General features: G+C 40.4%; 1 protein-coding gene and 1 long non-coding RNA gene across 2 annotated transcripts; one reads left to right on the top strand and one right to left on the bottom strand.

The window, feature by feature from the left end:
• Window positions 1-1,785: 1,785 nt before the first annotated feature.
• Window positions 1,786-6,941, bottom strand: LOC117269156 (uncharacterized). Its single transcript, XR_004502709.2, has 4 exons — window positions 6,825-6,941; window positions 2,568-2,668; window positions 2,139-2,225; window positions 1,786-2,054 (listed from the first exon to the last, which is right to left on the bottom strand). It is a non-coding gene; the product is annotated as an uncharacterized LOC117269156 (long non-coding RNA).
• Window positions 4,447-15,382, top strand: fbxw5 (F-box and WD repeat domain containing 5). The gene is made up of 10 exons (XM_033647400.2): window positions 4,447-4,595; window positions 6,560-6,755; window positions 6,850-7,007; window positions 7,379-7,562; window positions 7,684-7,832; window positions 7,953-8,270; window positions 9,129-9,312; window positions 9,436-9,583; window positions 9,961-10,173; window positions 12,453-15,382. Exons 2-10 carry the CDS (start codon window positions 6,569-6,571, stop codon window positions 12,736-12,738), a joined length of 1,827 nt encoding a protein of 608 aa, XP_033503291.1. The 5' UTR covers window positions 4,447-4,595; window positions 6,560-6,568; the 3' UTR covers window positions 12,739-15,382.
• Window positions 15,383-16,005: the final 623 nt, after the last annotated feature.

Consider the following 16,005-nt stretch of genomic DNA (forward strand, 5'->3'; position numbering starts at 1 on the left):
GAAAGTCTTGTACTAACTCTGGAAACCCAGAATACCAGTGCACATTAGGCAAGTGGTTGGGTAAAACACTGCAGCACCAGCTCAGCGCCGCAGGTGTGAATGTGTTTTTCTGTCTATGTGTATATGTGTTAGACTTGTTATAGACTGGCATCTTGTCCAGGGTGTATCTGACCTCCCCTCTGAGGTGGTTTATCCCACAGGCAGTTGGCTTGTTTAATGTAATTCTGTGTATGTTTATCATTTGAAGTATTCATACTGTCAGCATTCTTGTTATGTTGTGTGTGGGTGTAGATGTTTAAATGAATTGCCACATTTATGGACAATAAAATGTATTTTATAACATCTTAATGAAGAAAAGTTAAAGGTAGTTTTTCATAGTTAGTAGCTAACATAACGGACAAGTATTTTATGTATGAGGAGGAATTTTTAAAAATGTGTTTTTACCTACACCAAGGACACTGAACTTGCTTTGTCCCGGGGCCACTTTTGCACAACGACAGGAAGCCAGGCCAGTTAATAAACAGTCATTAATAATATTTATCAGTGTATATATATTAAATCAATTGCCTGTTTTCCATCTTTCAACATTTGCCATTGTCACCCATCCAGTTGCAAGGGGGCCTGCTGTAATGATTTAGTACAAAACTGGGGCGCAAACACAAAACACCAAGAGCAGTTTATCGAATCCAAATCTTTACATAGGAGGTCAGGGGTCTGTGAAGGCAGAAAAATCCATTCAGACAACAAGCAAAGTCCATAAATCCATTCAGAGTCAATCCCCCGACACTTTGTTTTGATTAACAAGTTCTGTTTTGGTACTTTTTATGCACTGTGACACCTTATTTATATTCAAAGCACCAAAAAAAATGTAATCATTGCATTTTCATTGTGACTAGGAGAATAGTTGGCAGACTACCTGACACCCTGTCATGGGCCAGATTACTCTATTTGTGCACTGAACTGCACGGCTGACCATCTATAGGTTACTGTGTACTCCCATTTAGTAATGAAGAGTTCCTCATGATAAGCTAGGAAGTAAGAACTTGTTGTTGGGATGGCAGTTTAACTACATTGACAACTACATGGCTTAACTACTTTGGGTCATGTAGTTATTATAGTTAGTTACATAGTCATATTGTCATGTATTTTTTGCTAGGCCAGTACAATGTGGCACAATGCCACAGCTCATTGGCCACGGTTATCATTTAATGGCAATCACCTGCTATTTGCCTAAAATCTCCTCTGGTTTGCAGCTAAGATGTCTGCAAATGAATCCTATGAATTTAAGTTTTTCCTAATTCAACCCAACACCTGCTCCCTATCCTTAAAACACATCACCCTACCAAGGTGAGGATTGGCTTGCCCTGGTCCCTAAATCAAACACAACTTCATTTTACTAGTGTCAGTTCAGTTATGCTTCCATGTAACAACAGGATAGTCCCGACTCAGATCATGATTATTTTCCTGCGATGTAGTTTAACCACTGTTTGAGAATATATATACTTTGACAGGACTAGTTAAGATGCAGGTGAACTACTTTTTAATGTGAAGTAACTGTTAGTTACTACAGTTTTAGTGCAGTTTTCCCAGCACTGATCATTATTTAAAATTATTTCTAGTGATAAATAACCAGTTTTCTCTTTCTGCAGTCAGCAGGTAAGCTGCAGTTATTTCTTTCTCCACATGATGGCGCCAGATACCCAGAAAAAGACAGTCTCATGATAGAAAGTGGGCCTCTCCTGGAGAAACAGTGTAATGACACTTTAATGACACATAACCACCTAATTTAAACAACCATTTATTTTATTAAGTTAGTCAATTTACTGCTGCACTTGTCGGCTGTCAGACATTATCCAGCTCCCCAACAAGGAGTTTTCAGACAAGTCGTCATTATAACAAGTACAGAGCAACATAGATCAACAAGCTGCAGGTGCATAAGCTTGAGAGGTAAATAAGGCAGAGGGAAAATGTGGGCATCTCTTCAACCCAGAGGGATTAGAGAGGGTTTTGACTCTGTGTTTTTCCATCACTAAAGACTGTCCACACCTTCTGCCCTGCACAGTGAAGAAAAACAAGATAGTTTAGTCATCAGAACATCACATTATTTCAAAGTAGCATTTCATCTAAGTGAGGAGCACCTTTGCCCTGGTTTTGTCATCCTTCTGCCCCACTCCTCTGACAGCAGCACCAGCAACAGACTACCCAGGCAGCAGCATTGCGCAGAACTGTAGAAAGACAAAATGAAACAGACATTGATTCTTCTTTTATCTGTTTGTAGTATCAGCCATGCTGCTGCTGAGGTAATGATCTGGCAGGTAACCTGATCCCACCCCTATCAGGTTTAACTCCCTCCATCTTACACACAGTTGTACTATGTATTTTAATGTTATAACTCTTTACTTTAACATACACTCACAATGTTTCTCACCAGAGAGAAAAGAAAAAGGCTGTCAGTGGCATAAAAAAGCTATTTATCAGAATAACATCTACATTATGAAACCTTTTCACTATGACAACAATCTATTTAAACACTTGCTCTAATTGTTTGAGAAAATCTGAATACTTACAGGAGATTAACAGTCACAGCATCACTCCACTTTAATGTCTTCTCTTCTCAGTTAGTCACCTGTTCCCATGTGGTCAGCGTAATGATATTTGTTCACCGACACTACACAACAATGACACAGCACATCTTCAGTTACAGAGACCAGCAGAACACTGACTGATGTCATATCACCACACAGGTACAGGAGATGGTGTAGTATTACTGTTGGGTGTTTTTTCCATTGCATGTTAACTTTAAAGACATAAAAAAGCAAACAAAAAGAAAAAAATTCACTTACAGTAGTTAAAATTAAAAAAAACATGTACATGTATGTATGATAAGAAATCTTTTCAAACAATGTTTATAGATCAAAAACATCATAAATAACCATGTGCCCATTATGAGCATTTGGTTGTAATAACTGCAATCAAGGTGCAGTAACAAAATGACTGCATTATTTTTGTGCACACATTAAAACCTCAGTTTCTTCTTCTCGATTTACAATCTTAATCATCTCATCATAAAGTTGAGATCTGAATGAGGTTATAACAAATAAAGGAAACAAAGGTTTTAACATTTTGTTCCCATACATTTAATAAATAAGATGTTGTGCAAAGATTTTAATGAGGAAAGGTTACCAAAATGACCCATCATTATCATCATCATCATCATCTGTGAGTGTGTGTTTTAGTATTTAGTATCATTTAAGTGAAGAAAAAACAGTTCTCGAGGGGAAAAAAAACAGTGACTATGCTTCACACTTCATAAACCATGTCAGTAAGTCTGGTTTCTGCTCAGCTGTACGAAATCAAACATATTAAATGAATTCTGTATAGGGGCATACTTGTAATATAGAATTAAATGGTGTTTCGGTGGTTTCGGTAATTAAACTCTGACAGCATTGTTTTTGGATATACAAAGATATAAAAATATAATAGGATAATCTATCCCCTTCTTTTTTCTTTCTTTCTTTCTTTCTTTCTTTCTTTTTTTTTGTTTTCTTAATAGCCTGTTGTGAACCTTTGCACATTGCCCTGGACAGTGGTCCCAAACCTTTTTCCTGAAAATATCCCTTTTCCATCAGTGATGACTGACGACCCCTGACTACGTGACATTTTATGCATAACAGTAACAGTAAAGGATAACTGATAAACTGTACAATTAATACAAACAGTGAATTCATTAACCCCAAGAAGTTTATGTAAAATCAATGATTTTGATTACTTCTGCGCAGAATATGTCCTGTGAATACTGCATCAGAGGTGCCAGTTTTTAACAAACATATATACATCTTTTATAGGCTTATTTTCTGACAAATCCTATGTTTTCTTCTCCCTGATACTCGGCCACTGATCCATCAGCTCTCTGGTTGTTTTACATTTTGAGTGATACCTTTTTAATGAAGGACAAGGCTTTTCAGCAGAGAGTGAAGGCTCCTCGGTAGCTGTGATCAGGTCCTCACCAGGCCCTTGTCCTGTGAGATTTAGAAAAGTAATCTAAGCTTCTTTTTTTTTTTTTTTAAAGTTTCCTACACCACTTGAAATCAAGAAGGCCTTGTGACCCCTGTTAAGCTATGGCGACCTTATGGCGACCTCCAGGTTAGAAACCAGTCACCTAGAATATATTTGTACCCATTCCTGCCCAGCTGTTTTAACTTATAGCCTATTCTTTTTTATTGGATTTTTTTCCACACATTTTTTTTCATTTGTATGTTTTCCCTAATATTTATGAGTTCTGTCTGTGCAGCACAACACAAAATCAAACTCCTTGTAGTCTATGTGAAAACCTAGTTGACAATAAAACCGGATTCAGATTGAGAAAGAAAAGAGAGAAAAGACAAGACAAGAAAGAAGCTGGCTAATTATGACAAAACATATTTTTCACCACGTGTAGATACTGAATCGATTGCGTTGGCCTTGCCGGAGCGGTTGCTCTGTGATTTGTTGGTCGAGCCTGATCTGCTCACCGCCGGATTGTTGTCATTTTTGTAGCTAGCCTACAGCGCTAGCCAGCCGTTTGCTTTTCTCTCCAACATACTTTGATCCAGCAGGTGGGTCACAGTTTATGTCAACACATTTGTACTGTCTGAGCCAAGCTGATGAACTCCTGCAACGAAAGCATTCGTTTATAAAAGCCGCCGCTTGTTGTCAGAAACAAATACCGTGGCTAAAAGTTAAAAACAAATGTCGGCTAACAGCTAGCTGGCTGGTTAATAAGTTAGCTAGCTTAACGTTAGCTCGATAGACATTTTCGGCTAGCTTAGCTTTACATTAAGCTGTTAACTAATTTTGCGTGGTAAAACACACACAAACGTGTGCTAGTTATCAGATGTTTATCTAGTTAATGTTTCATGGGTCAGGAGGAAGGTTAGACTGTCTGCTTTTGGTGTAAACACAGTAACTTGTTGGGAGTTAAACGCACAGCGACAAAAATGTCCATGTTAGGTCATCTTCACTCGATGGGTTGGCTCTTTAAAGAAGAGATGCATTGATTTACTGAGAGTTAGATAACAGTCCTGGTAATGTATTTTATAGTTTAGTTTGAATGACATCCTTAATGTTATTCCCTTGTTTTCGTTTGCAGTTGAAGAAATGCCACGCTAACATGGCTCTGTGCCTATACCACAAACCCCTCCTTCATACAGCCCTTTGCTTTGACAGCTCTGAGAAAAATGTAGAGCCATTTAACTCAGTGGCCATTATGGAGACGTACTCGTGGATGCACTGACATGCCAAACACAATGATATTAGCTTAGTTTAATGAGCTGCTCTGACAGCAGGAGACCTGTATGGCTGATTACAGCTCAGTGCTGTTTGTGCTGTGTAACAGCTGTCAGGCTCAAATTAGTGCCGTGAAAGGTGGGGCCTTGAGTTATTTATGGATATAGAGGGTAAAATAATATGACTGATTTCAAGGTTTTTTCTTTCTAGGTTAGAATATAGCTTAGATGGACTATGTTACTTTTTATGAGCGTTTTTACTGTTTTTTGGCAGTGTATAGAATAAAAGACTTATTAATTATATAAGACAACTGCAGCCCCAGTATGTAGCATAGCATATTAAATTTGTCATGTGATGATCATCATCTGTTGCCTGAAATACACTTCTGTGTACTTAATTTGACTGCACTCACATTTAAAGTTAGTCTCAAGTCAATATGTTTACAGTGTCAGTATAAAAGTAAAAAATGTGTACAAAAGGTACAGGACAGCACCCCCATTCATACTTCTGAGGGTTGAGCGTGTTTGTTTGGACTTCTGATTACAGTGTCAGTATAAAATTTTACAAAATAAGGGAAATTAAGCATTGAGGGTTTGCCACTTTTTTCTACTCTGAGAGGTGATTTATATTTTTGAGGTTGAGCACAGGTCTGCATTATTGTCTTTGTCTCTCCGCCAGATTAAGTACTCTCCTAAGGCGGGTGTTCATGAATGTTTGCAACCTGTTTGATGTGTGTTTTTCTCCATGTCTCTGATTGATTCAGCAGTCTGTGAGTCCAAATTTGTATTTGACTAGAGTTGAAACATTAATTGATAATGCCATAATTAAAATAATCATACATAATGTCTTTGACACAGTGGTGAAAATGTCTCGATCCTTTCCTAAGTAGCGAGCAACACATCATTTGGCCAGTTACCACAAACAAATGCTGTGCAGTTAAGAACTTTATTTTATATTTTAGCAGAGATCCCAAAGGTTTTTTTTTTAAGATATGAAATATTTTTTGGGGGGATATGTGTATAAAATGATTCACAAACATCGAGATCATTTTCCATTTGATTGAATGGTGCAGCAATCAAAACATGGAGTCTTCGGTTTGTCTTTTTCACATCATATCACCGCAATTAAAAGTTGAAACAAGCCAAAATGGAACAAGATGAAATAAGATGTCTTTAACAACCTTAAAGCTGCTTTAGGGGAAACAAAAAGGGGAAACTGTATTGTTAGGGGTTGAAGTTGCTTTCACATAACATCACACCCATATATTTGTGATGTGTGTGCGTGTTGCACATAGGATGTTAGGATGGAGTGTGGCCCAGTTCTGCCGGACAGCCTGGTGTTGGAGATCTTCCTGCGTCTGCCCCATGATGCCGTGCTGAGAGCTGGTCTGACCTGCAGACAGTGGCTGGCTGTCTCCAGAGATGAGTTCCTTTGGAGGGAGCTGTTCTACAGCTACTACCGCATACCGCGCTCTGTACCCCGACACCCAGGTCATTAGTCATACGTTTAACAGAATAAATCAAAGTCACTTTCACTTGTATAAAAAACACACTGCTTACCGCTTTGTGATTGTCCTTTGTGCAGCGTCGGTGTCATGGTACAGGGAGTTCAGGCGTCTGTTTGACTGCATCCCATGTGTGGAGGTTCAGACGCTGAGAGAGCACACCGACCAAGTCCTCCACCTGGCTTTCTCCCACAGGGGTCATCGCTTCTCCTCCTGCTCCAAAGACTGCACTGTTAAGGTAGGGATTTAAAGGTTATTGAGGTTATTTTCATCCCCAATGAGTACACGCTTCAGGGTCAAAACAAGCCCCAACAGGTGAACCTAAAACGCAGGTTAAAACGGCATGTCAGCACAGTGCCACTCATGCTGCAGTCGTGTGTGTGTTGAAATATCTGATTGAGAAACTCTGACGACATATCTGTGTTGTTATTCACGTTATCCAAGTGAGAATAATGAAGATTTGATGTGAGTCTGGATTTTTGTTTGTCTGTGCAGCAGTGGTCAGATTGTTTTCTTCTCTAATTCCTCAAATGTGTGACCACCAGCTGTTGTTGTCCTCCTCATCCTCTCACTCCTTTTCAAACCTTTTGTCTGGCTTCTTGTGTGCAGCTATGGGACACGGAGCAGCTAGATGGTAATATCTCGCTGGTGCACAGCTCCAGCATGCGGCAGTTTAATTGGGGCTACACCCAGTTCTCCCAATTTAATGCTGATGACACCCTGCTGCTTGTGTCTGGTGTCTACCTGGGTCCGCACCACTCCTCATCTGGGGAAATCGCTGTCATCAGTCTGGGTAGGAACCAAAAAAATAAAAGCATGCAACAGTCAGCATTTCCAGTTGATGTTCCTTAAAGTTATTTTTAGTTTTCACAAAAATAACTCCCCCATTCTCCCTGTTTCTCAACACACTATAGAGAATTACTCGCTGTTGTCTCGTGTGAGGAACAAGCCGTACGATGTGTTTGGCTGTTGGCTGAATGAGACCCACCTGATCTCAGGGAACCTGCACTGGATAGGCAACATGACGTCCTGCTCTGTTCTCTGGCTCAATAAAGCCTTCCAGGTGAGACTCAGCTCAAGCCTGTGAGACATGTCTATGAAATTATCAATGCTTACTGATTGAAAAACAAAAACACATCCTCCACAACATCTTTCCTCTCCTTCCTTTCCTTTTCTCTGGCAGGACGTCGAATCAGAGAATGTCAACGTAGTCAAGCGCCTTTTCAAGATCCAGAACATCAACGCCAGCACCATCCGCACAGTGATGGTGGCCCACTGCCGTCGTCACGACAACCCGGACCTGCTGCTAGACTACGAGGCTCAGTCCCAGGCTCGGAGGCAGAAAGGGCAGCAGCAGCAGCAGCACCAGCCCCTCCTCTTCGACCTGGGGACCTCTGGCAGTGAGGAAGAAGAGGAGGAAGAGGAGGAGTGTCACGAAGCAAGGCTCCCTGCTAGCCGCCATCCTCAGCCCACCATCTCAGGCCTGGAGCACATTATACAGGTGAGCTGCTACAGATTGGGCACCTTTCTTACAAACGTTCTCTGCACTCCTCAGCAATCTATCAGAGGCTTAAAAAGACACACAGGGGAAGAGTGTTGGGCTTGTTACTCTAAAAATGTAATGTATTACTCATTACTCGTTACTCTTTTTTTATTTCTCCCTGCCAACAGTAATTTGTTACGCTACTTGTTATACTACTTTTCGGTTACACCCCACAAAATCAGTAATTGTGTATCTCCTCAAAATTGACTTCTCACGTGCGCTTCTGTGTTAATGTCAGAGTGATTGCCGGCAAGTGCAGCTCAGGCAAGATAGTTTGCAAATGTTTTCTTCTTGTCCTTTGATACCCGTGACCACTATTTTCCCAAGGCTGTGTTAGATAGATGGAGGTGCTCGTGGAGCAACATTTCACCCACCGCATATCCAGCCACAAGCTTCATTATTTCTTTATATCCTGCAGCTGTCCACCATTAAAATCCTTTTTTTTTTTTGTGTTACTGCACAACACTCTTTGGAGATAACCCCATAATCCAAAACTCCTCAAACACTTGGTCTTAGGTGTTTTCAACCATAAAAGCCCCTAAAATATACCTACTGTAGACTCTCCTATATGCTCCAGTCATGCATTTGGAACAGGACCCAGTCTTAAAATCATCTCTCTGTGAGATTTTATATTAATTATCACCTCGCCTCTTTCCAGCAGCTGCAGCAGACATTTTGGATTCCAACTTCACCTTACTCCCATTTCTTACAATTGCAATTGATGTTTAAAATTAAAAACTCAAGGCATTTTGATTAATTTTTGAAGTAATATAATTCTCAATTTTTTTCTTCTGTGCTTCTCTTCCTTTCTGTTAGAGTCGTAAAAATGTAGGGCGCATGGAGTTGGCGATTGAGACCCACGTGGCTCAAATGATGGGCAGAGCCCACACAAAAGCCCCTGACTCCAGCCTAATCGAGCCCTCCGAGCCTGGGGAGGGAGAAGACAAAACTTACTTACTCTTCACCACCGGCAGCCTTACATACTCCCCACACCAGATTGGTAAGATCGCTTCCAAGCTGCAGATATAATGCAGCGACTTTATGAAACTCCCTATAAGTAAAACCCCACACAGTGCTGTCCGACGTCTCCTCTCACGCAGTTGTCGTCTTTGTCTCTTTCCAGGTATTAAGCGAATCAAGCCCGACCAGATGACGACTTGTGGTCCTGTACTCGGGGAAGAGCGGAGTTCAGACGAGTTTTTTGATTCCCTGGACCATGTTATTGATATCCACGGACACATCATTGGTATGGGCCTCTCTCCAGACCACAGGTAAATAAATGATTTATAGATTCAGCGTACTTTAATGTAGAAAATAAACTATATGGGCTCACTGGAATGCTGGCTGCGACATTAGGGACCAAATGCTGATTCAGCTGAACTGGAGCAAAGATGCCAAAATCTCATGTAAAGCCTTTCCAGAAGAGTGGAGGCTTTTAGCAGCATATTTATACCCATGGTCTTCGATGAAGTGTGGCAGCTATCACATACCAAGCTACTCTGTGTGTGTCCAAATACTTTTGGCCATGTAGTGTAGCATCACACTATGTTTTCACTGTATTTTCAGAACCTAAAAAGTCTTAAAAACAGCATATAATCATATTTTAGATCACAACTCTTAAATTTACTCCTCTCTTTTTATTGACCAGGTATCTCTATGTGAATAGCCGGGCGTGGCCAGCCGGGTGTGTGATCTCTGACCCCATGTCTCCTCCTCCCATTGCCGAGGAGATCGACCTGCACGTCATTGATCTGAAGAGTTTAAGGGAAGAGAGACGGAGCCTGCGTGCTCACCGAGCCTTCACGCCTAACGACGAGTGCTTCTTCATCTTCCTGGATGTCAGCAGGGACTTTGTCGCCAGGTGGGTGACTCATGGCTGTCTATTTTCCATAAATAGAAGCAGCTTTCACACATGGGGCGCTCACCATTAATTTGCTTGCGTTTTGCCATTAAGTGGTCATGTGTGATAAGGGAAGTGATACCACAATGGCAGTAAATTAGTCACCACAGTTTAACAGCACACATCACAGTAACATCTGTGTTTCTATGGCATATTGTGTGGAAGGAAACATCACAATGCTCCTGTTTCCACATGATGCCTGTCATTTTTAGCACATTAAGCTGTTTTGATGTTGGTGTGTATGGTCACGTAGTTTGAAAATAACGGATATCCGTACCTTGTGTGAATGGAAACTGTTATCGTCACTGTTAGAGCTCGGATAATTTATTCAGTCAGTTAAACAGAATGTAACTGTGAAAGCACCTACAATTACAAGAGGGAGATACACTTGCAGTATAAAACGTGAGGTTTAATTTAGGAGCAAAACAAGAAGATGGAGATTAAATGAGAGTTCCAAGTGCATAAAATCCCCAAAACTTCAGAACAGAAATTATCCACATGCAAAAGCAGCTCGTATGTTAACCAAACTCACCTACCACTGTGTATTCACTGCGTGGGTGGTATACTAACCCGTGTCTTAGTGTTTGAGAATCTTGGGTGATTTCCAAAAACTAATGAGGGACAGAAGAACTGCCAAAAGCCATTGAGCGACCACTAACTCTTTAAATGTGACAGTGGACTAGGGATGTTCTTGACGACTAATTTCCCTGTTGACTAAACGCATATTTTAATTAAGAGTAGTCGATTAGTCTAAAAAGGGAAAACACTCAGAAAACAGTCAAAATTAAGCGCAATTTATTGTTAAGTATCTGAAACTCCTCAAAAAAATATTGTGTACATTAAGAGCCCTTTGAAGCCTTAAATCACAATCTTTAACAACCATGTGGGATTTTAAATACTGCTGAAATACGAGACACTGTGTGCTTTGTGGTATGAATGTGAACATGACAGCAACTCAGCCAAAAGTTAACCACCAAAATAACATCTAAAATAAATAAACCGCCTCTGAAATGTGGGGCACATTGAACCTTGCAGATAATCCGACAAAAACGATAGCACTTCACTTTGAAGTTAATAAAACAGCATCTAATTTATGATTAAATTTCAGCTGAAATGAGAGGCATTTTGCACCATGCATTATCTGACAACAACTCACTTAAAGTTAACAAATAAAATCTCATCTCAACAAAGATAAATTGCTGCTGAATTCATTTTCTAGATCAAAGTACTGCCAAACTGTGCTGCTTTTGCGAGAGGACATCTCTCCAGTTTACCATCGAGCTGTTTTAAAACTCCAGTCTACTTGAGGGGTACTGCTGTCTGACAGCTCTGTAGCACCCACTAGTGGCGGACGGCTGCATGACAGTTAAGCAGCCTTGTACATGAATAAAACACTAATAGGTTTAACCCACTAATATTTCTAGTGCCGACTCGCGAGGGTGCGGACGTTTAATCGTGTAGACATTTAAACGCGCGCATCCCTACTATGGAAAAGTGAGTATTGTTTTAAGACAGACTTAAAAGATATGAACCTGTCCTTTAATATTAAAATATCACTGATAAAAAATTATGAATTGCACATTGCTGTCATTTTTTAGCCTTGTATTATGAAATCAGATCGTTCTCGTTAGTAACTTTGAAGCAGGTGATGTTTGGAGCTGAGACATAGATTCAATTCTCTCTGCCTTACAGTGACTAATTGAATAAATGGCAACAATGTCAATATTTTTAATGTAAGAATATTTATTCATCTTGTTTGATAGTAAAAGGAATATCTTTGGGTTTGGACTGTTGTCAGACAATATTTGAAGAAGTCGATTTGGGCTTTTGGGAACTTTTTGTCACTGTTTTCTATGGTTAGAAGATTAGTAAGATTATCACTAATTTATTAATATTACTATAAAAGGCGTACTGTGCAGGAATTGTTGCTTACTGTTTGTGAACACAGTATTAAAACTTGGACCCTTTGTGTGTGTTGAGCATGCGTGTGGCTCCGCCTCACCCTCGATCAAGCCGACACACTGACCTGCAGCTTGCATCCACAGAGCACAGGAGAGAGAGGAGAGATCGGCACTGCATGGTCGCATGCTCCCTCGAGATAATATTGAGCAGAATGATTGATAATGAAAATAATCAATGCAGCTTAACTCATACCAGACAGAAGCAAATGCTTTGACGACTGTGGAATGATTTCATCATGAAGATTTCACTGACTTATCTCTCCGCTCTCCCACCTGTAGTGGAGCAGAGGACAAGCACGGTTACATCTGGGACCGCCACTACAACATCTGCCTGGCACGTCTGGCGCACGACGACGTGGTAAACTCGGTGGCATTCAGCCCCGCTGACCAGGAATTGCTGCTGTCCGCTAGCGATGACTCTACCATTAAAGTGTGGCGCTCACCGCGCATGGTCCGCATGGCGCAGGCCCCTGCCCGGCCATTGAGGCCCCGCGGCATCCTGTCATCCCTGCTGAGCCGCAGCAAGAACTCGACGTCTTCCAGCAGCGTGAATGGAAAACCATGAGTCAGGTTGGAAAATACTTGCAGTGGGGAGGGAGTGGGAGAGAGGAAAGCCTGGTCTTTTTCCTCTATGGTGTGAATATATATATGTATACACACTCCATGTATGTGTACAGTGTGGTTACAGTCAGTGGTTTTGCTTGAGCTCACGATGTTCTGACACACAGCAGTGCTCGGTGCAACCAGGAGACGGGACGTGATGTGACTCAGGGTTAGACACAAGGGAGCGCTGTTGCACCAGAAAAGGACAGAAATCACCACAGACTCTGTTGTGCTGTTGCCAGGAGTGATATGTTCCCACGGGTAGAGATAGTGTAGAGCTGACTGCTGAATGCACACGACAGACGTCCAAACACGTTACCACGGAGATGGTGTTTGTCTGGTTGTATCTGTAATATTGCGTCTGAATAGGTCAGGACTGCTGGGCCTGAGGTGTAAATGTATGTACATGTCCTGCAGAGACGCCATCTTATGACTGTGGTCCTGCTCATCAGAGGCAAAGTGCTGTAACTGAGACTTACTTCAGAAATGTCTTTTCCTATTAATATCCTCTTGATGTCTTGAGTATAAACACCCTAAAAATGTGTTTCCAGAGAATTATAAATGAATTTAAAACCAAAAGGGAAGACAACCTTTAGCTGCTTTTACTGCAGTCTGCCTTGGTTTTTAATTACATCCCATCCCGTTGTTTTCGTGCCCCAGATCACTATTCTATTCAAAGTAGATTTAACGAGTAATTTAATCTAGAGAAGTTGCTGAGGAACAGTTAGCGTGAAGCATGACTGTGAACAAAAAAATGTTGTTTGTGTAGTTTATTGTTATTTGGGCCTATATGATGTAGACATGTATTTAAACACCTTTATTCCATTGTAGCAAAAACGGCACCCCTTAACTTGTCGAAAGACTCTCAGACACATTGAGATGAATCCCAGAAGATGATGATGTCTCCTGGACCTTTTTAAATTAAGAAAATGTATTCTTTCCCCATCATTTGACGTGACACAAGGTTTGTTTAGTTTCCTAACGGAGCCTGACTTGAAGTCTAAGACCCCAACATAGAGAGAGGGGTACCTGGATATACAGACCCTGCATATGGATTACATAATGCAACTTTAACTATATACAGGTATCTTTTGGCAAATTGTTCAGTTCACTAATTTAAATTTAATGTGATATCCAATAAATACCTTCACTAAATTGGTTGTAATTCTTTTGTGAGAACAGATTGTACACCAAGAAAGTTTCATGGACAGTCACAAAGTTGTCACCCAGTTCTTTTATTTAGAGCTCATTTTTGTTTGTTGTACACCTGTAAAAGTAACAAAAGATATCTTGGCTGAAGTTTGAAATTTAATCTAAACAGGGTTCCCACGGTCATGAAAAACCTGGTAAAGTCATGGAGTTAGTAAAGTCCTTTGAAAGTTTTGGAAAGGTCATGGAATTTTGTTGTGTGTAATGAAAATATGGAAATTTCTGGGATAACCTTCCACATAATGTAACATAACAGCTGTTTTATTTTCTGTAGTTTACCAATGCGTATGTCTCTTCATTTTCTCCTTATGTTCTGTCTCTCCCTCCATGTATGCCATTAGCTGGAATCATGTTTGAATAATGCTGGGCAAGGAGGGCAAGTAAAATAATGTGGCTGTGAATAGCATGCAGGGTCCTGAATCTTAAAGTCTGTACATGTATGCTCCACTAATACTTAAAACTGTACTACATATTTGAGACTGAGCATTTAACATGGACATTAAGGGCGTTTGTCACGTGGAGTGCTGAGGCACATTTTGCTTTTCAACTGCTGTGAGAGTAGAGCCTTGTAGTTTGAAGGTAAGGAGCATTATTCTTTTCCAAACAAATTAACCATCAGGCCAATCTAGCTGTCGGCTGTCACTGGAGTCAAGTGTACTGTACGGGTCTGTTTGTGTTATATATTGTGAATGATCATGGAAATTATATTATGGGTTTTAACATCTGTCCTTTAAAATGTATGGGAACCCTGTTTGAACGTACCACCAGCGACGCACCAAAATTTGAAATGCTCATGCAGACCAGTATCATCAACTGGGACGCTTACATTTAGATCAGTGCTGTTCAAAAGTCTGATAAAAACATCTGTGTTTTTGTTATTTTAAGCACTTACAGTCTTTAAATGTTTGTGTGTCACTTATGGATGAGTTTAAAAAGAAAACAAAAAGTAATTCAATAAGAAACGAACCTTGATGCTGTTTTTCAGTTGCATTTTAACCAGCACAACATTCAGGTACTTTACCTGGTTGATATTTATGCTTCCATGGAGATTCCCTGCTGAAGGAGATTGTGACTGATTATAAAAACCCTTTAATTATGATTGTGGGTCGCTTCATGACCTGGCCAAAGTGAACCGGCTGCATCTGCATGACAAAAGCGAAGGAAAAAAAAAAAAAATAATAAAAAAGCTGTGAATTAGTCACCACCGGTTGAACAATATTTTCCATGTTTTAAAATATGTGTAATAAGTCATGAACTTATCCCCGGTTCCCTTTTGACAACTTGATCTGTTATTTTTACTGTAGCTCCATCTTGTTAATGAGGTTCCCTGTCCCCTCTGTCATTTTCATACTTCCCTGAAATAAAGAGCATGCCACGAAAGGCCAGAAGTCTGCAAACGTGTCAGATTCTATATTATGTATATTCTTTTCTTCTAAAAAATGTTTTTGTGCCATTTTTAACAAAAGTCCTGGACATTTTCAAGGGGTTTCTTGTTACTTTTTGTGTGTTTGGAATTACCACTGACTACCTACAGTAGACACAGATTGTAAAGGGACAAGTAAAAATTGGCTTTAGGCAAGTAGATTCCTGACCATCTTGCCTGACCGGGTAAGTGGAAAAAAAACATTAACACTGAATCACGCCATTGCAACGAGGCATGAATTTTAGTTAAGGTACAGCATTAGACTCTTAAACCTCTTGTCCACAGCCATGCTAATATGCTAAGCTAATAGCTTGCTAACCTTACCACAGTGGTACTTTGTGCTAAATGCTAGCACTAGTTGACAACTTGACAAATTTTCATCAAACCTCAAACGCTGATCATTTACCTATGTCATCAAAATGTCCACAGGGCTTTTGTAAAGAAAGGCATTCACTTGTTAAAAAAATAACCTCTGCATATAAACAGAAAGTGACAGCCACCTCCTCTCTAGGAGGGTTTTCCCCATGCTGTCTGCTTTTATCGCAAGGCACCAAGCCCTACCACGGTGACATGGGTTTCCATTAGTGGCTCCCTCAG

This window comes from Epinephelus lanceolatus, chromosome 19 (assembly GCF_041903045.1).
Source record: "Epinephelus lanceolatus isolate andai-2023 chromosome 19, ASM4190304v1, whole genome shotgun sequence".
NCBI lineage: Eukaryota > Metazoa > Chordata > Actinopteri > Perciformes > Serranidae > Epinephelus > Epinephelus lanceolatus.

Bases quoted from the DNA above. Each gene is read 5' to 3' on its own strand.
- fbxw5 (XM_033647400.2), top strand. From the start codon at position 6,569: ATGGAGTGTGGCCCAGTTCTGCCGGACAGCCTGGTGTTGGAGATCTTC. The intron at 6,756-6,849 runs GTCATTAGTCAT...TCCTTTGTGCAG, and splicing joins CTCTGTACCCCGACACCCAG to CGTCGGTGTCATGGTACAGG. The intron at 9,584-9,960 runs GTAAATAAATGA...TTTATTGACCAG, and splicing joins GGCCTCTCTCCAGACCACAG to GTATCTCTATGTGAATAGCC.